The 21,483-nt window shown below is 37.9% G+C and overlaps 1 protein-coding gene across 1 annotated transcript in view; it reads right to left on the bottom strand.

The window, feature by feature from the left end:
- The window catches only part of SUCLG2 (succinate-CoA ligase GDP-forming beta subunit), an 86,514-nt gene extending 65,574 nt beyond the window's left edge, over positions 1–20,940 (bottom strand). The window contains exons 1-2 of the mRNA XM_026052515.1: positions 20,884–20,940; positions 4,521–4,662 (exon numbers count right to left, since the gene is read on the bottom strand). Of these exons, the coding sequence (XP_025908300.1) occupies positions 4,521–4,602 (82 nt within the window). The 5' untranslated portion in view covers positions 4,603–4,662; positions 20,884–20,940. The remainder of the gene's footprint in view (positions 1–4,520; positions 4,663–20,883) is intronic.
- Between the last annotated feature and the right edge of the window lie 543 nt (positions 20,941–21,483).

Below are 21,483 nucleotides of genomic sequence, written 5' to 3'. Positions count from 1 at the left end.
GAGAAAGAAAAGAAATTGAATAATGTAGGTAAAGCACATGACAACAGTAAGAAAGATCAGCTAWGCAGCTAATAAGGTCAAAAATTCAAYRTTAAATAGAATAAGTTACTTAGAGATAACAACACAAGGCTGGTCTTTTTACAGGATATTCCTTCCCAGGAAAGCCCTTCCTGATATTATAAAAGAGAACCTAATTTTACTTCTCTAATTTCCTTAGAAATGTCAAATTCAAGGATCTTTTTCACTTTTCCTAACATGAAAGATTAGATTAAATGAGATTAAAAATGAGATTAAAGTGAGAACTTTACCACYGGCATTTCCTCAAAAAAAGGACACTACCAAGATAAAGTCTAACTTCTGATCTCTCCTACACACATGCTGCTTTCAAATGATTTTTCTAACTTATCTCAAAATTAATCTCTGATATAAGGGATCTAAAACATTCTTCCATACAAGAACAAGCATAGTCAACGCAAAAAAAAAAAGAAAACACAGCATGCTGAGAAGTAGGAGGGAGACTAGTGATCACCTGAGAATGTTTCAAACTAACAAAAAATAAAAACAAAAAGAGATGAGTAATAGGTGACAGGTAAATGYCCTCATAGAAAGAAGTTAAAATAAACCTCTTGTTCTTTATGAAATACATGTCAACTTCTTCAGAGTGATAGAAAACACATGCCTTTAGTTGGGAGCAGTTTCATGAGATCTGTCATGCATAAGGCAATCGAAATAGGATATGCAGAGACTATATCTTATACATTTTTTAAAGAAGAGTGAATAAAAGCCTTGSAAGCAATTCAATTGCATTTCTCTGATAGAGTGTGAACACTGCATCTGAATGACTGCCTAAATGTAATGAAACCCTAAGTAGCAATGGACAGCTCTTTACTCTTCCTGTGAAAGAGCAGAGGAAGCAGCACACGTGAAGCTCCTGACATTCATTCAGAATATAGAGCATTTTTAACCTTCYCTAGTTTTCTATCACAGCAGAGAACAAGCATAAATGCAGCTCCTCTTAGCTTTGTTCACCTGCTTGATATGGTTTAAAATGTTGGATCCCATAACTTCTATATCACACAAAGACTAATATACAAGGGAATGATGCACCCTGCGTATGTCCAGTATCACCAATGAAAGTGTCCACATCTAACAGCAGAGGTATGTTTATGCATATCTTTTTCTGCTATTTTAGTGCTRCAATATGTAGAAAAGAAAGAAAAATAAAAGTGTCTTCTCTGGATAACTCAGRACCAGATGGACCACAACATTAAGTGAGAATCAGACTGAAATATTCATGCATTCATACAGGAACAAACAGATCATCTCTCACCGCTACCAGATACTTCACTTTACTCTTTGTTAAAGAACAGAACTACACCTGCAAGAGCTTGTTTACAAGGGGTGTTGCTTTTGAAGGCAGATCAAGCAACACCAGACTGTTGTAGCAAAACAGCACAATATCCTTCTGCTTTTGAAAAATTTACCAATTTTAACAGGAAACTTGAAAGCATTTGTAACTGAATTTCTTGGTATTYTATAAATATTGCCTTCTCTACAAGAGTTGCACCTCAAAATTGCTTAGCACGTAAAAAGCTATGAATTCCTTGGGGCCTAATTCTGTATTCCTTACCATGCACAATTTCTTTTGAATTCAATACTCATGATGTCATTTTAATTTTCTTAACATCTGCCAGCCTTATCTTAAAGGAGAAAAAAAATCCTTTAGCTCAGTTTACAATTCCTCCTAGACTGCCTTTTGTACCGTTGATAAGTTCTGAAGCATATTTCAGAGAAAATTAATATTCAGTGTATTCAATTTATGTACTCTTAAATACAGAGCAGTAGTGGAAATAACAAATAAAACAAAAAACAAATATCAGATAGAGGTAAACCTTTTCAAAATCACATGCAATACCAATCTCCTGGCATCTACGACCCAGCAGGAGGAATTGCCACCTCTTTCCCCTTCATCCACAGCAAACCCAGCATCAGAAATACTGCTGACTCCAGGCACTGCAGTATGACACAGGGCTCTTTCCAGCCTGCAGCATTTGGTGAGACTGTACAAAATCATGTGAATTCTGTGAACTCTTTGTGCAGATTTCAATATCCAGGCAGATTCTATCCCTTCATCTGTCCCCCTTTATCATATACAGATTCTTGTCCAYGATAATGCTGTAAAACTGCCTCAGTAAATATTGCTTTTCCTGAATTCAGGTTGCTACATCTACCTAAAGAACTTCTTGTCACAACAAAAATGCTGAACCCATCTCAATTTCAAATTGTGATGACTATCTTCCATTTTTACCTTAAAAATATACCAGCAAAGATCTTTTTCATTTACACAAGTGAAAGTTAAGAGCTGYAGTGTCACAAAAGTAGCTAAAATAYCTTATTTTTGAATAAGACTTAGCAAGAGTCATTGACCCACTCTTTTACCATCTCTTATCCAGTAAGACTTGTTTAGCAAGAGCATCCCAAAGATGTCTTTTTAGTTACTTTRTTTTGGAATATATTGTGTCTCCTGTAGCTTAAATCCTTCTGTCTTGCTCAGCTTTTTACTTYGCAGTTTGGTCCTCTCTGATTCCAAAGACATGGCATATTGCACAGAAAACTGAGGGACAGCGCTCCTAGCAGCCTGCAGGATCATAAAGAGAATACATCCAAAAAATTCTTTGAAAAACAATGACCACAGTATCAAAAAGCTTGTGTTCYTGATGCTGAGCCTTCAGAGCACAATGACAGCACAACATTTGTTAGAGGCATGATGTTAATTACTTTGTGTATCAGAGTACATCAATCATTTCAACACAAAACCACTTTCACATTGCAAAGCATAATTCCTTAACGCCCAGTAATGCTCCATGCTCAAATGCAGCAATACACAATGAATCAAGTTACTCCAGACTTTTTTTTGCTTCCAAGTATAAACAAGTCAGTCCAACATTACAAAAATTTGTATTTTACTTGATTTTTTTCCTCATTTTTAACAGTTTTACTATATACCAGTATTTTTGTGATGTGCAAAATGAGCAAGGTACAGAGTTATTTTAAAATAAGTTTGGCATCACACGACAACAAATTCACTGACTTTTACAGAATAATTTATTTCTGCAATAGCTATAGGGATCCAGAATAGCTACTGGACAAACCAATCCATTTATAAGTTCAGTTATGAACAAGTGGGCTTAAGTGCTGCAAAATTTGTGAAAAACCTGTCACAGCCTAAGTCAGCTTTTCTTGAGATCTTTGCAGGGTTTCTTCATACCTGGATATAAAAATCACCATTTATTCACATTTCTTCGTTTTATGACTTCACTTTTTGCCAGCATATTTCAGTTTACTATTAGGGTCATTTGTTAAGCATAGCAATTATGTTTTCGTTATTTGAAATATCTTCTCAAATAGTCTAGYTGACATAAAAACATTTTGATTATTGAAAAGCATATCACCTTACGGAAGTTACAGAGATGTAACAAGGTATTAAGCTAATCCTATTCAGCTACTCACATTTAACCAAGTCACTTCTGCATTATGTAAGACATAACCAAAAAACCTTACTGTTATTACACAATTACATTACAGTGGTATTTGTCCTCTGACTTCTGTAACAAAGTTTGATGAAAGGAGGAAATTGAACAAAATACTACTAATAAATTAAAAAGATAACTTCCCCCCTGCTTATGGTCAGAAACAAGTGGTTAACTTTTGGGAAAATAGGTATTACATAAATTAATTTCTGTCCAAATTCTCATCTTACATATACACCAGACTAAAAGGAACAAGCTATCAGAGAGCCTACAAGAACTTCCAGAAGCATGGTCTTGCCTCCCAATCACATTATCAAATCCTTTTGTAATGGTAAATAACTCACCTTCTCTCTCTCTCTCTCTCTCTCTCTCTCTCCATATGGATAAACACACTGCATACATAATTGGTTTTCCTCACACATTTTATTCTTTCTTAGATTCACAGAATTGTTGAGGTTGGAAGGGATCTCTGGAGACTATCTAGTCCATCCTCTCCCGCACAAAGCGGGGTCAGCTACAGCAGCCAGGACCACATCTATTGTTCTATTTTATTTTTTAATACCTCCAAGGATGGAAACTCTGCAACCTTCCTCTTCCTTTGCCTTTTAAAAGAGCTAGTCTTTATTTGAAAATATCTTTCCAGGCAAGTTCATCTTAAATTATAATCGCATATAGAACACTACAAAAATCTTCTAAGAAACCATTTGTAGTTTAACGCTCATCTCTGAAGCATCCAAAGTGACATAAATAAYGTTAATTAAAGACTATAAAGACATGCTACATGGTGCTTTACAAGACATTTTAGAAACAAAGCTCTGAAAAATATTGTTGTTATCAACTGTTCTTCACATAYGAAATGAAAAAAGTATTTGTGGTTTGGACAATATCTCAAACCTTGACAATAAGCATCAATTTATTAGAAAGCAATGTGTTTTTTTTTCCAGACTGCTATCTAGTGAAGCAGTTTCCTCCCATCATCAGTCAACTTACTCAGTCTCTGAGCAGCCTGGAGGGCATCATTTGCAGAATCAGCCACAAAGAACCTCTGAACTGTAACCCCATGGTCTGCCATTAGTTTTTTACTCTGGTACTCCTGCAGGTTCAGCCATCGTCTAGGGGTTAATTGCACAGCCTAAAAGAGAGGGGGAAAAACACAATACTCATTATGAACAGTCTATAAAACAGTCAGCAGAGCTCTTCATCCTTATTGTTATCTCAAATTAGCAGTTAGAAATAACTGTTCCAAGGAAAAGGTAAAATATCCATTTACTTCTTTTAAATATAACTGCATTTTTCACACTGAATGTTCCTTATTTACACTAAACTTTACATTATTCCTCCCATAAAATTTAGACGGATATTACATTTATTTCTCCATATTTGAAAAGAAAAACAACTCAAATGGAACTGGTGTCATCTTTTAAGAAACACTATATACTAATGTGTGCATTATTTCAGTGCAACGTTACCTATGCTTAGCTGGCTGCAGTTCTAGGTATATTTGCTGGAGAATCCCACACAGCCCCTTCAGCCACGCAAGCCCAGCCACCGCTGGAGAAGAACTTGTGTCCCTCTCCCAACAAGCCAGGTCAGATGCCTGCAGGTGCCAATGTTTATTTCATCGATACAGAGATAGGGAAACCTTACACACAAAAGTGCAGCATGTACCTGTCTTGGAGGCAAACATATTGCATACTGGCRCTGCAGAAGGGATGAGTTCATTACTGAATAATTTAAAGGAAGGACACACTCTCCACACCAACAGAAGCACAAATWAAGTAGCTGCTAAGTTAACACCCTGTTGTTATTATGCAAACTTTCATAATGCATTGGTGCTTTTACATTAATAAAAACTGCAGGAGAGATGTTAGGACCAGCTCTGCAAAGACATTTCCACTCATTTTAAATAAATATTYTGTTTAAAAAATACTTTTTGTTTGACACTTTTTTCTGAAAGTGCCAAACACAAATCTCTGAAAATACTATTGCTATGTATTCTATGACAAAAAGTTTATGCTTGCATAGACCTAACACATAAATTAGTTCACATTTTACTCATCTTTTCAGATTGGGTAGTATCTGTGCTAACAACTCAGGACTGAACACAGTCACTCACAGAAATCAAGAAACTGAAAAATTACTCTGGAAAGTATTGCTGATTCCTGGCAGTTACAACTTACACCGGCAAAAGATTATTCTCATATGTAGAGATGAATTGCTATCCTACTGGCAGGAAGCCAAAATAAATTGATTTCTCATGAAGACATACTRTATGCAAGCCAGCACCAAACAAGTAAAAACATCAGAGAAAGAGGATTTACTATAATATTGCTTCGACTACTACTAACAGCATGATTAAAAAAGAATTCTAAGGCAGCTTTATACTGAAAGCATAAAGCCTCCAAGCTAAAGGCTTTCAGTAACACAAATCTCAATATTAGTTTTCAATTTTCCATTATACCAAAGGAAAGCTCTACCTGTTGCTACTTGCTTTGAAACAGAACATAGAAGATGGACGCGTCACAGCAACACAAACCCTCCTGTACAGCATAGAGCCACATATTTTCTTAATGAAGCAACTCCACAAAACAGTGACAAGCTCACCATGATGCATCTTAAATTCCTTTAAATGTAACCTGGTAAAACACGCTCGAAGAACAGAATACCCACAGGGCATCCTGACATTACACCACCTCCAATTGTACGTGACATTCCTACTGCAGCTCCATAGTATGTTTTTATTTCTCAAAGGTATTCAGAGGCAATACATTATTCATTTTATGCAATGCCTTCAGATTTAGGATCACAATCTAACATATTTTTGAATCTCTGAATTTAATTTGTTTTCTTATTATAAGACCTCAGGTAGACTATAAAAACTGTTACTTCATGGTCATTCCCACAAAGGGAACTARCACCTGGAGGGACCCTGAAGGCCAGTGCAAACCACAGATGAAAAGCARGGACAGGGAACTTGGAAACTGGGTCTGTAGGCTGAGCTTTTGGCTAGCAAGCTACAAAGCAGCTTTTATCATGACTGGAGAAAAAATTAGTTTTACATTCATAAACACTTGTCYTTCACCACTTATCCAAAGTCTCTCTCATAAACCTTAACATTATTATGAAGGCTTTTGAATATATCATCCCTGACACATGCATATACAAGTAGCAGTGCTATATTTCACAACATTTAATGCCCATGCAATTAACTCACACATGCATCCCGCAGAGAAGCGCCACTAGTGAGCACACACTGTCACTTCATAGATCTGAGCAGACAGCCCAGTCTACCAACGTGCTGTTTTATCTCGGCTATAAGATTAAAACCCACTTTCAGAGGCCCACCTTCCAGCTTCAAGGAGCAGCAGATAAAAGAACAAGCCTAAAGCAACTATAAAATAGCAACTGTGGAAAAGGAAAGGGGGAAGGAATAAAAAGTAATGCACACCTTGATGAGACTAGCTGACTTGGAGCCATTCTGCTCTAGCTAAAAGCTACATCCAAGATAYTCATCTGCCTGGTAAGGCCTGTGTCTCCTTCCATTTCTCTCTATCAACAGGAAATTCACAAATCTGACTGAGGTTAAAAAAATAAGCTTGGATCTTTAGTCAAATTTGCTTGACTTAGATCAAAATGAACAAAATCAACAATTATAGTTCAAATCAGAAAGTAAGTAATCTTGATTTAAATAATCAATTGTACTCAAATGCCCTGTTTTGTCTTCAATAAAAAGGTTAATTCTCAATTGTTAGTTAACAAAAAAGCAGGTTTGAATCAAAAGTCTACACCAAGATTGGTAGCATTCTTAGCCCATCTGTCAAATATCCATAAACATTATAGATTCTGATTTTTAATTTTTATAGTAGGCAATCTTTTATATCTACTGGAAACCACTTGATTTGAGTCACATGTCAAGCTGCTTTTGCATAGAAAAAAATTGCTGTATTAAAAAGCTCAGTTAAACCTCATAATTCTTATGCATTTTTATATAAAATCAAATAGTTCATATAGAAGCATCTACAATTCACTACATCAGCTAATAGCGAACACAGTGACCAAGGTTTTGAAAACTAGTTAATTTGACTTTTACCAATCATTCCAAACAATAATTCTCAGTTTTGCATGTACTTGTTAACAAGTTCACCTAAACCAAATATTCTAAAAGGAAAATATTCAAGCAAACTCATTCTTAATGCCAGGAGTAGTGCCAGACTTCTGTTGCTCGACAACAAAAGAATCTTTCAGCGTGACTTGTTTTCCAGTTTTTGTTTGGGGAAGGATTAAGTAGCTACAGGACCTGCAGTGCAGCACAAGTCTTGTGGACTGATGTCCGCAGTGTGAGTTCAAACCAACAATGCTCAAGTGATAAAACCTTTGGAAGACTCTTACACAAGATGGGCCGTGAAGAGCAGCCACCAAGGGCAGCCACCTCCTGAGCTCCCARGACATGATGGCCATGGGGAGGGGACATGCAGAACAGAAGCAGCTCTGCTTGTTCCTTGGAGAACGTGGTCCCTTCTCCTCCAGGGACCACCATCCACTTCTGGTCTCACTCAGCTCTCAGACAAAGCCAGATAATGGCTCAAACAGAACTGGAATAAACCCCATCCACAGCCATACTCCTGCATGCTTTTGGTACGTGTTCTCCAGTTGTATGACAGATACTACTCCAAACCTTCCCCAAGAATATTCCAAAATCATTACTGCATGTATAGGTTATATAATTCAAACATCTCAGTATATMTATCTACACACACAGACATAGGGGGCTGCTCTAAGTATTAGAAAAACAGTATTAAGAAAATATGAGATTCTTCTTTCTACAATTCATGAAAGAGACAGGTTTGAGGAACACAGATTTGAGASAACAATTCATTTGAAAGAACTGGCAGAGTCATCCTAAGGGAGACAAAATAGATGTGGCCAAAAAATGCTGGCACAGAAAAGACTACAAATGGAACACTGGTAAGCATGTATTTTTTTCCTTTTCCGTATCATATGATTCTAAGAGAGAATCTCACTGAACACCAACTTAAACTTTCAATCACAACTTTTCACAAAATACAAACTCCTGATTGTGAATAAACAACTCGGCAGAATGAATTGGTACAGCCTACCAGAGCACACAGAATCTAATACACTGAAGAAATGAACAGAGATAAAGTTCATATTAAAAGCTCTGAAGAGAAAGAACATGAAAAGCTTGCTTTAAAGCACCTGAAGACTAGCTACCATATGTCTAGGAGAGACAGCAAAATACAGCAGTAACAAAAGAGATGAAATAAAGCACAAGCTTTGAATCCACAAAGACAACTACTCTTTTAAGATCATCTTGAAAATGAAAAAAACAAACAAAATAACAAGTTGTAAGCATATACATTTTGGGTCACAGAACAAAAAATACAAAAGTGACCACAAGGTGATAGAAATGCAAACAAACAGACGATTCCCAGAACTCACATATATATGTGAGACTCAAAAGCAGCCAGCCAAAGAGAAACAAAAACAGAAGAGAGACAGCAATAAAAAGAATCAATTAAGTATAAGAATTTGGAAAAATTCTTGCTGAATGAAGTTCTCAACCCTCTAAACACATTTGTTATATTTGTTTTATTTATTATTTCATTAGCCAGTAAAAGAGAAATTAAAGTAGCAGCTACTTTTAAAGAATTTCTGGTTATTATTGACTCTRATCTCCTATTCCCAGGTTATTCCCCTCTTGAATTCTATCACTACTTCTGCACAGACACCAGCCAGAAATCACCACACAACTGACTTCTCCATGCAGTTTGGAAGAAGTCTTAAAAAGAGTTGTGTTATTTTTTCCTATAATCAGTAATTCATTTTAACTGGATTAAAACAAAGACAACACACAAAAGACTCCAGTTAACAGTTACAGGCCCTTTGGTTCCAAATTTACTACTTAAAATACTGCACACGATATCTTGTGCAATAAAATGCAGTGTGTCTCATAAGAAAGGAGAGAGAAAAAAAGAAGATTGCAGTTCAAAGTTCTTTAAAAGCTACAACATTTTGATCAATAAACTGTAAGGGCAATTTACTGTTTTATGCTACTGAACCRTATACTCACTTTTCAGAGTAAGATCTGCTGCTGCAATTGTTAAAGTTTGTTACTCAACTTCCAAATAATAAAAAGAAAAAAAAGGGAGTAGGAAAGAAAATAAAGGCATCACATTGCTATTTAAATAAAGCTACAGACAGCTGTTCATGTGGGTAATTATTAGCAAACTATATGCCTCTTTACCTATTTAACATACATATCTTTTTCAAGCTATTCTCTTTCAATACACAATAAGCTATAGGTTTCATTACCAAAGAAGCACAAATACAGTTAAAAGTATTACTGCTAGGATAGTCTGTTCCAAAATTGTTATAAAAKTTACCCACAGTTTAGAGGACAGCCAAGAGTTTCAAAAGCCTACGTTTCAATTTAACAAATTGGAAAAGTTTTGAAAGAGTGAAACRGACAACTGCTTCTGCTTAAAGTCACTATTCCCAAGGATTACTTGGAGTGAACAAATCCTGCTAGTGAAGTCTAACATTAAATCCTACTTTTGGAAAATCTTCACCAAGTGCTGCCTTAAGATTTTCAGTGACACAATAAGCTTGTCCAAGGCTGAGTATCCTGCAGCCTTCAAGAGCAGGAATCCATCCTTAAGTCCTGCTTGCACAGGAGGAAAAGCTTAACTAACTCAATCCATAGGTAGTTCAGCGACCTTTGGATAGAGCACACAAGGGATGGAGCCATCGCTCCCAGCACATTCCTGAAATCCAGGAAAACTGCTGACGAGTTGTGCTGAGCTGGAGACTTTGCACCGGATGCAAGTTTGGAAACCTCGCCAGGATTCTCCCATTTTGGGTGCAATATCCTCACCATGTTATACAGCCTCTGTAACAGCAGAGCGCTTYGTGTTGCTTGAAAGAGAAGCCAAATGATTTCTAAATCAATTACTCGGATTCACTACAGAAATCATTATGGAGAACAACACTTCAGAATAGCTGCAGCTCTGAAATCTATAATTTAAAACGTTTTAAGTGTTTTATTATTATTACATTTGGTGTTTGTATCACCATTTTAATGCTAGCTCACACAAACAAAACAAGAGCTTAGTTAAATCTTCGCCCAACGACTTTCACAGAGTTCAAGGAAAAGCCAATTTCTCCTGTCATGTTGCAAGGGTTTTTTTTCCGTAGGAGTCRCTGCAAAACAGAGATAGGAAGGCAGGAATTACAGCACATCACAGCAGGAAACATCAAGATGGTGACAGACATCAAAGAAATAAAGGAAAAGTGCTTTCCTCAACCAGTAACATGTCAATTCTCGGAAAGGAAGATGTTTTAATGGATGGGCTAGGGAAGGTAATTTAAAAGGATAAGATGACTAAATACAAGGGAAAACACTTTCTTTGTTCCCCCCAATCACAAAACAGTAGTGATCATTTTACTGCAACATAATAAATCAAGGGTATAAACAGCAGATTAACAACCTGTAGACAGCATGATATCAGTGGGCTTTTGAGAAACAGGCAGTCACCAATTACCAGGAGAATGAGAATTTGTTAAACAATTATGTTAATTTATTGAACTTTCATTAGACAGATAAATAGACAGTATTGATGAGTACCATAAAATATCATGAAGTAACTGCTTTGTTTTCAAACAAATTAAAATAGAATATGTTGTACACTATTTAAAGGAATACTAAAAGCATGGGCCTGAACAGTTTTCAAGTCTGGTCCTCTGAAGAGGAACAACTTTTCAGATCTGTATCAACCTAAAAAACTTATGGTTGCAGCAGAAGACTTAACACCTGCACACACCAGTTCTGATCCTTGTGAACATGGTGCAGGAGCAGGGCGCTCTGACATACAGAGTCAGTGCATTACAAATCTTGTAAAAATATATTTAACTGTAATAAACACATTCTTTGTTCAGAAACACGTAACGTTACTTCAACACACTCTTGATTTTTGCTTCAGCACTTTCTTCCCTCTCTCAACGCTGGCATCCTCAGCTGGGAAGGGGCAACATCAGAACATCCATCAGCTCTAGAGTGGTCCGGGCCTCATGAGGCTCTTACCATTTTATTTCTCTTTCCTCCTTCTCTTGCACTGCATCAAGTGCAACAGAAACATAAGATGACTCAGTAGTTTGCATATTACTCACAGTTGGGAAAGTTTCATTTACCAAGCTATAAAGATCMGATTCAAATGGGAACAATATCTACTGAGGAAACTGTCCCTTTAACCCCAAGTCACAGCAATACACACATGAGAAACAGGAACTTTCCCAAAAGTTAGAGAAGTATTTCAATTAGAGAAGTATTTCAATTATGTCTAGACTATTTCACAATACTGCAGGCAAAAATGACAAGATTTAGGCACTGCCAGTCTCTAAGTGTATGTACTCAGCAACTGAAAAACCTCAATTGTTATTTTAACAAAACTAAAGTGTCTCCCCTAATAGCTCTCCTTAATGTTCCCGCTAGCTCTCTGATACAAGAAAATTTTTTATTTCAAAGAAACCTGCACATTTTTCTTAGTACCYTTCCATCCTACCATGTTATTTTGATTTTACCTTGCACTCCTTCCTCTCCTATAATCAGTCTGATTGCAAACTGATTGATCCCAGGCTTCACCTTTGCATTCCCCTGGACACAGGGAAGTGTAGTTTGGTGTTCCCACACTACAGGGTTCATTGAGGTCATTAGCTCAAGAAAAATTGCACAACTTCTCACACAAAGACCAAAAATGAAGTTGAAATAAGTCACCTAAAGCAGTGATTTTAAATCTTTGGTAATGATAATACTTTTGAAACTTGCACACAGCTTGCTTACACACAGGGACTTTGACAGCTATTCTGTAAATACACTCACCCACCCACTAACCTTCATTGTAAACTACCAGCAACATGCCCAGGGTCAGACGTGATCTCCTTCTGTCATCCTTATCATCTCAGAAAAGCAGAATTGCTGCCTACTTCCAAGCCATCCTGTTAGGCAGATTCGAGCCGTTACCACCTGGCCAATATGTCTCGGTGTCCATGGATATGTTTTTGACAACTACAGTGAGAAGACAGGAAGGTAGCAAGACTTCAGTTTATCTACAAACAAGAGGAACAGCACACATGTAAGGATGCAAGGTAAGAGGCAGTTCTCCGATGAGTCTGCTCGGACTTTAAAGGCTAACTAAGCAGTGCTGGATATACTCAAAAACCCAAAGTTCACATAAGCAGTCAATCATTAACACCTTTGAAAACCAAGCCTAAAACGAGGAGAGCTACCTGGTTTGAATAGCATTCCCAAGACCATGTAACAAATAGGATGTCAAAGTAACTTGCCCCAAACCAAAGCCACTAGTCCATTCAAAGGGGCAACCAATTCTACAAGACTGCTTGGTTAAGGAATGTGTGATCTGCGTACTTCAGAAAAGCATTTGCAAACCAGTTTCTCTCATATTCTTCACCCAAAATTCTATTTACTATTTAAGACTAATACTACTTAAAAGGGTGATTCATTGTGCATTCACCTACACCCAAGAAGCAGTGATGCTCAGAGCTCTACACTCCAAGAATCAGTTTTTCCCAGGTTCTAAATAAGCCTTTGCTTGGTTAAAAAGTAACAAAAGCTTGAATTCAGACTCAACTTCTTTTGTCAATGGGCTAGCTGTCAATAGCAATTTTTTGTATTAGCAATTAATTTTAGTCAAATTATGTCTATTTTGCTTATTTAAAACTTCAAAGCTTTAAGAAAAGCATACTTTCCTGACCTAAAAAACCTGAGAGCTTTGAAGTATCTGATGAAAATAAATTCATTGCCACATACAAACGGATAATCAGTTGCAGAAGATTCTTTAATACATTTTCTTCCTTTGCAAACAACGGAAGATTGCTGGTGACGCACATTATTTAGTCAAAAAATTAAAATGAGCCATCTTCACCACATAAATGAGAAATGTTCTTTTATTTTAGACATCTTGAAGAGAAAATTAATATTTTTTGCTCTCATCTTATAAAATGTTTAATTCTGATTTCGTTAGAAGATTAATTACACTTTTATGCAAGCTGTGAACAAATGCTTTACACATAAAATAAGCCAGAAAGAAGATCTTAAATTATTTTACCATCAACTAAGAGACATGATGTGTATGGTACCCAGAGTATGCCCGGTATGAATTTTCTGCATGCTTCATACTAACTAAACCTCCTGATTTTTTTTTGAAATGCCAATCTTGACCAGTCRGAAATGCTTCCAAATTGCCCATCCAAGTGATTCTATTTATCAAAGCTGCTTTCCCTCCTGTTAGTAAGTCTTGTTTTTAATTAGACCAGTTGATTCAGATCAAGATGAAGCAAACTCAAAGCAACACACACGAGAAAGGACGGCAGCTTTATGACCTCCCAGGCAGAGACCCAGGGAAGTCAGAACCTGACACAGAATGATGGAAGAAAGTGTCTTCAATAGGAAACCAAAGGTTAAGAAGATCTTTCCTTCCTTTGTGGGTGACTTTTCTAATTCTCCATTACTCAAACTGGAAATTCACTCTGCTGCCATCCTCCAACCCAAGTTACGCTTGCCTAGAACACTAGGAACAGCATTATCTGCTCATCAAAGGCTCTGACCTGAAAGACCTCTGACCTTATTGCAATCCTATGACAGGAGACAAAGGGACAGTGGAGCAGAAAGGAAAACAAATGGGACCTCCTGGTCTCTTCCTGCAAGGCAGCTTTCTAGAGCTCCATCTCCTCCAGCTGCTCTCACATAACTTTTTGTATCATGTTTAAAGCAAGCATTGCACRTCAGCTCCTCCACTCCATTTCTAACTTCACTTCAGACAATTTTAATCTGAGCCATTTAACTGAAAAACAAATCTAGACTGAGACGCTGCATGAAAGAATTCAATTAGATTCACCATCCTCAACGTKTTCGGGGTGGCACACTTGAAGCACCCAGCAAATTTAAGGCGAAATAAAATTAATTTCTGATGACATCTTCAGAACTTAAAAGTGTTAAGCGCAGAGTCTGTACAATAAAAGGTTCTGCTCCTTTTAATTTCATTTTGACAATTTTCATAGATATGTACCTTTTTCCCCTCTTATCTATAGCTTTTATTACAACTTGCATAGGCAATTCTTTCCATAACTAAAGTTTCCCACATATTTTCATACCCATATTATGTATGAATGGCTTTGTGCTAAGCAGTAACTTGCTTCCTTGGCTGCTACTAAATTAGCAGATGTCAAATTAGGCTATTCTTTTGCCCATGCTTCCCTCAGAGGAACATGCAGAAAAAGCAAAGCAGCGTCCAAAAAATGTGCTTATTTTTTAATTCGCTGCTTCATGCTTCCCAACCAGAAAGTCCCAGGCAAGTAAACAAACCTACCAAACAGGATCAAAGATCTCCCTTAATCCTCCTTTCCTGACAACTCATACAAGTCTTTCATGTCTCCCACAGAATTCAGGTGAACAAGAGTTAAGACACCAGAGGTCAAGCAGGTAGTCAGTTCTCTCTCCTACTGACACAAATTGAGACTACTGCTCATTGCTCATACTCCTCAGAGTCAATCTTCTCCTGGAATACCTTGTCATTTTTCTTCTTTCCAGTTCCTGTTCCCATGAGCTTGCTTATTGCCCCAGAAGAATTCTAAATGCACACCATACAAATGGGTGTTTTAAAGTTGCTGCTACTGATACTCTCAAAACATGAACCCATTCTCAAATAAAACTCTTCCATTTACAGTTTAAGCACAAAAAAAAGTAAATATCTAATTTTTTCAAAACTGAATTCATGTCCATTGCATACCAAAGGTCAGCATTTTGTCTGCTCCACATTCCCTAGGACACATCCCCAGATTTATTAAAGTGCCCAACCATTTTATAAAAAGTCACATATTTACACTACAAAAGCAGAAAGCTGCACTGCAAAGTTGCAACATTTATAATGTCTCTTCTACAAACTAATTTAGCTGATAAGGACTTGCATATAACCTTTGGTCCTTCCCTTGCAAACAGGAATCTATACCTTTTTACTATGAATAAAACAAAATGCAAACCATTAATTATATGAAGACAGAAATGATAGAGACACATTTACACTACTCTGCTCTCTAGGGCCAATCAATAAAGCAGGATGCACAAATTAAAGAACAACAGGATGGACTGAAATTGTCCCGTCACCAAGCACTATTAATGTACAAGGTAAATGAACTCACAGGAAGAATAATGAAGCTCAACATATTAAATAGGTGCTTTGCTTCAGTGAAGCATTAAGTGAAACAGCCCAATCCACATGTAAAGCTCCAGGTACAATTCACAATGGTAGATCCGAGTTTTGATGCTTATGTCATATCAGGAATCACAGAAATACAGCAAAAAGTAGTTTAACATCAGGATACAGATTCTTGTAGTGTAGGATACCTATGAGACCAGCAAGAGAAAAATATTTGGGCAGATTTTCTCCCAAAACCATCACCTTATAAAGGTGATAGTCAAACCTTTATTTAAACCTTTAAACTGAGAATTTTAAAAGTTGTTCTAGCAAATAAGTGTAAATAACTTGTCAATTTCTTTCATTCATAAAAAAGTCAACACCAGCATCATGTCACAAATTAAAAATAATATATAAAAGTCACACACACACACAAAAACACCACTAGCTTTATGACATTAAAGCATGGCTTTGGCTTGGCTTTGGCTTACAGTTTACTCTCTAGAAGAATCCATTGTAAATACCATGAGAGCAATGGAGACTTCGACAGTACATCACGTGTCCACTACCAAGGAATTTTTCACAATACTCAACATTAACTTCYCTGCTTAACTTCATGCCTACTCCTACTGTCTTATCTAGTTAAAATAGGATCAACAGTTAGTGATTAATTATGGATCAATGTTTAATTACCAGTTCCAGAGTTACTGTCATAATCAGCTACACAGATAAAGTGTGTAGACATAGAAAGGATGTTATTAAAATGCTACAAGGAAAGGAGGAAAAGGGAAATGAATACACAGCTAATGGATTCACAGATGGCTGGAAACTCGCTTCTTCTGTGAAGAATATTTAAAATTTAAAAAAGAAAGAATTTTCTGGAGTCAGTCCTTCGAGAATATGCTCAAAGCCGCAGAATATAGTCTCAAAGCTACACAGAAAAATCAGACTGCTAGAAGTAATAACGAGTTGAGATACTTATTGAAGGGATGGTCAACAGCAAAAAGAAAACACCCAAACAAACAAACAAACCTAAGCAGGGCCTAAGCAATCCCAAACAGGCATATATGAGAGTCTCCAGGTCATGAAAAATAGATAGGACATCTCTAAACGCTATAAAATAAAGTAAATAAACTACTAACTTAAGCTGAACATGAACCTTCCAAAGAAAACATATAGTGGAAAAAAACATCTGCCTCTAAGAAATATTCAAACTCCAATAGACGGTAAATACTCATCTTTTTGTATTCCCAGAACAATCTCAACATGTTATCACAGTCCTCATGGTGTCCTTCWTGTCAGTCCATCAACAAGAATAAAAAAGTTTAATAAAGCCAGAAACACAAAAAACATGCCAGAAAAAAGAACAGAAAGGAAAACGGAAGAAAAAAGAAAACTGCCCAAATATCCCTAAAAAAAAAGTATGTTGTGTGTCTATCCTCATTTTTAACTAATACTCCTTCATCCTAAATACCTAAATAAGTCCAAGCAAGATAAGAAACATCTTGACGTAAACCATATGGAACTTAAGATCATGAGAGTTTACGTATCCACAGCCAGGTKTAATTACTTAGGTGTCCCAGGTAATCCTCCATCTGACATCATATTCATGAAGGTTGGATTTCCTTGCCTATATCCAAATAAACCCACACAATGCTTCAACAGGTTGTGAATGAATGCATAAAAGTACAATATTACTCATACATAAAGCTGGGAATATATATATATATATCCTAGAAATACCCTGCTCTCCAGGCACTAGGTCCACTAGTACAAAACTACCATTTAAAAGCAACAAAAATTAAAATTAGGTGATTTCTTTCTCCCATCCCCCAGACGGATCTGCTAACAATATGTCTAATGCACCTGCCAAGAAGGAGCAAGCCAAACATCTGCTCCACTCTGACATTTAGAGGAGTCTGCAGTTTGAGAGGGCTTGACAGTTATTTGGTTTGGAAGCCTCTAAAGAAGCTGTTTGTGAAAACTACTAAGCCCTTGCACTGCCCGCCCCAAAGCGTAAAACCTTAAAATTACCGCAAAATTATCAACTAGGAAAAGCCAAAGTGGAAAATAGCCTGACCCTTCAAAAAACTTTTACTATACTAACATAAAGGCAAAGGGGCAAGGGGAGAAGGGAATGGGAAAGTCTGGCACTAAAACACAGCTTTGGTGACCTGATATGAAAGTTTATTTCTATGTGCTGTGGGTAACCTTGCATAGTTCTCTATTTCAAACCTATACAGGCAATCAACAGATTTTTTAAACAGAGATTGTGCCACATCCCATCTTTTTGGTATATTTTGAGTATGCATGAAATGTGGTAGTGCTGCAGCAGGAATAAGGACAGTTTTGAAGGCGAGGATAGGGACAAACAACAGGCTAGCCATACCAGCCCATTGAATTAGAAATCTCAAGATATATCCTAAGCATTTTGCTATGATTCTGTTTTAATTATTCCTTATTCATTGCTGCAATCCATTGTATCTGAGGTCATTTTGAAAACGCAGCACTCTCCCAAAGAGCCCAGGTCAACTTCTATTCAAATAAACAGCCTTTAATGGAGCCTATTTGCCCTCCAACAAGATCGAGCTCTGCTGCACAGTGCTCCTGGAGCCGAGCACCCGTCACAGCTCTCCACTATCATTGCTCCAGTAAGAGGGGCTCAATGTGCTTGTCCATGTGCACTACGGATAACCAAAATATTTTACCTTCCCGAAACAGTCAGATTTAAACTGCAACAGCATCAAATAATAAACAACAAAAACAACACAAAACTATCAAGAATAAAATTTAAAAAAATAACCATTTCCAAAAGGTAGGGAGCCAAAGGAAAAGCAGGAGGATAAAAATGTTTCATGTGATAAGATCAAGTGGCATTTGTTACACCATTAAAGTTACACTGAAGAATGGGTGTTCTTCTAGGTTAATAGTGACTTTAGGCTCAAAAATATTTTTGTTCCAGTACAGTAGTGAACAGCATGACCTGGTTAAAAAGTCTCGCGGCAGATACAAACATCAGTTCCCTAATAAGTCAAAGAAAGGTTTTAAATCTCATGCAGTGTTACCAAAACAGAGGGTTCTGTTTTAGGATCAAAGTCTATATTCTATGATCCTCAAAAAAAAATATAAAAAGAATTTAAGGTTGTCTCCTGGTACCAAAAAACTAACAGAATTACTCACTGCTAAGCTTAACAAATACGCTATTGGTTACAAGACTGGAGGTTTGCAAACACATGGAGCAAACACATGAAAAGATGATAAAAATCACAGAATACTCTTGAAAGTTTATTTCTTGATAATACTTTTTATGTATGGAAGACCCTGATCAACATGGAAAGAGCACAGAGGCTTTTAGAGCAGCTTTYGCTGCACCAGACAGCTGGTAAGACTTTGTACACAGAGTCTTCAAGATACTGTTTATGGAAAGAAAAGCAAACCACATCAACAGGAAAAGCCCACTCCATTTTATCAATGCAATTTATGCTCTGAATTAACACAGCAATTGATATAATGAGAACAATTCCTTTAATGGAAGAAATCTCTTGCTCAGATGCCTTACTCTATAACACAAAAATCCAAGCTCTCTGGCTGATAAAGTCATTTGTACACTTTCAGTATGGCTTGCAGTTCAGTCTGAGATGGTGGAAGATGAGAAGATGATTTAAATAGAAATTATATACTTTGAAATTAAGAACTTGATTTGTTGATATGTAGTATTGACATCATCTTGAAGAGAGGTTATTTGGAAAGCATAAATCTTGGGAGGTATTCTCAATATCTGTCAGCATTCAGAAAAAAACAATAAAATATGATATAAGACATAATAATAAAGTGTGATTTAAAATACAAATCCAATATCTAGCTCATAAAGAGCACAAGAGACAAAACTAAACTATCTTAAAATCTCAAGAATACTCCTGAGAATCTGAGCTGATACCCACTGCTTTCAACAGGGCAACTTAGCGGGTAGCTCCACATGTCCTTGCACCCATGATAGGGCACGGACAGCTCAACCTCCACCTCTATCCATGAAGAGCCACCACAGGGTATACCTAAGGACGGAGGAAACAGATCAATGGAAGCAACTTGCACACCTTTGAGATAGCTCAATCTAGACTCCGAGCTCTACTCAAACACACAAATTAGACACCCTATGAGTACAAATGGCTATAAACAAGCACACAAAACCAGGAAGGTTTTCTCAAGTTCTTATCATGGAATTATGGTCACACAAATTCACATGGCAGGAACAATACTTCAACTTTATAACACACCGTCGGGACAGCCTGGATTACTGATCCAAAGGTGTGCATACACCTGTGTGGATACGCACTGACATACACGTATGTGAAACAGATGAAACTAGAACATTCGATCAATTGCATTGAATTGCGAAAGGTACCAGGTCCCGGCACCAGAACGGGCTGGGAAGGAGTTTCTTTCCCTCCATAACTTTTGCTTCTGGGAGAATACTCATGTTTGGAAGCAGGGACCAAAGCAGCCCCCTGTACTGCTGCAAAACAGACAAAAAGGTCAAAATAAAGGAGCATGAGGCCAAAGACACCAGATCTAAAATGTACACATCTCATTTTAACCTCTAACTTTCTAACGTTGGACCCTATTCCCCAGTCAAGCTGGATTAGAAGTTCCTGTCGCACCTGCAAGAGCTTCCAAATCAAGGTTTTATGAGCCAAATCGTTCTATCCCTCCATACCTTTATGATTCCAAAAAACAGAAAAGTAGAGGTGAAGAAAAACCCCACATGTCTCAGCCCCGGTTCACCTGCCCCAAGGAGGAGCAGAGCCCAGGGCAGAGGAGTCTGCCAGATGTGAGAGAGCAAGCATTTCCTACATCTGTTTTAAATAATTTTAAATTACTTGTTAAATTATTTCAAGTCTTATTATTTAACTAATATTCCCACAGCTAAGCTGAAATACTCCTGTTGGTTTAACACACCCGCCGAGGTTTGCAAGGCCTAGCCATGCAGGAAAGCAAAGGAATAAACAAACAAACACAGGAGAGGGGAAGCACCGCCGGCTGCGGGAAGGACGGGGGCGAGGCGGCGGGGCCGGGTGCCGGTGCCGACCCCCCCGCAGCGCCCCGGCCGCGGCGCCGGCCTCACTCACCGCGAAGGCGCCGCGCAGGCGGGCKGATCGCAGCGCCAGCTCCCGCAGCGCGGCCCCAACCCGCGGAGCCGCCATCTTCCGCGCGCCGCCGGCCCGCCCGCCCCCTCGCTCGCTCTCCCGGCCGCCCTCCCTGCCGCCGTCTCCGCCCTGCCCCGTGCGGAAACGCGGCCCCCGGGCGCCCACGCCGGGCCCGGGGCGGCCTTGACCGCGTGGGAGCTCGGGACGGCTGGGGAGGATACGGCCATTTTAACGCGAGGACGGGCGCGCGGGGGGCTGCATGTGATGGGAGCTGCGACCCACCCCGGATCACTTATATGGACTCCCTGGTTTTTTTTTTATTATTTTTTTTTTATTTTTTTTTTATTTATTTATTTTTTTTTACTTATGACCGGAAGGTGCGGTTTCGTTTCGTTTTGGTTTCTCATTTACGATCTAGTAAACTCAGCCAATAAGCCACGATGAGATCCAGCTGGCCCCGGTCAGGGACTTTAATCCACATGTGAACTCCATCAAGTGTCTCAGCTTGTTTTGCATCCACAAATTAACAAAACCAGAGATACAAAAAACAGAAAAACTAGTTTTTCTGCATGAAAATTGTGC

This window comes from Nothoprocta perdicaria, unplaced genomic scaffold (assembly GCF_003342845.1).
Source record: "Nothoprocta perdicaria isolate Ctin4 unplaced genomic scaffold, notPer1 scaffold_9, whole genome shotgun sequence".
Taxonomy (NCBI): domain Eukaryota; kingdom Metazoa; phylum Chordata; class Aves; order Tinamiformes; family Tinamidae; genus Nothoprocta; species Nothoprocta perdicaria.
This window is presented reverse-complemented; position numbering and strand designations above follow the sequence as displayed.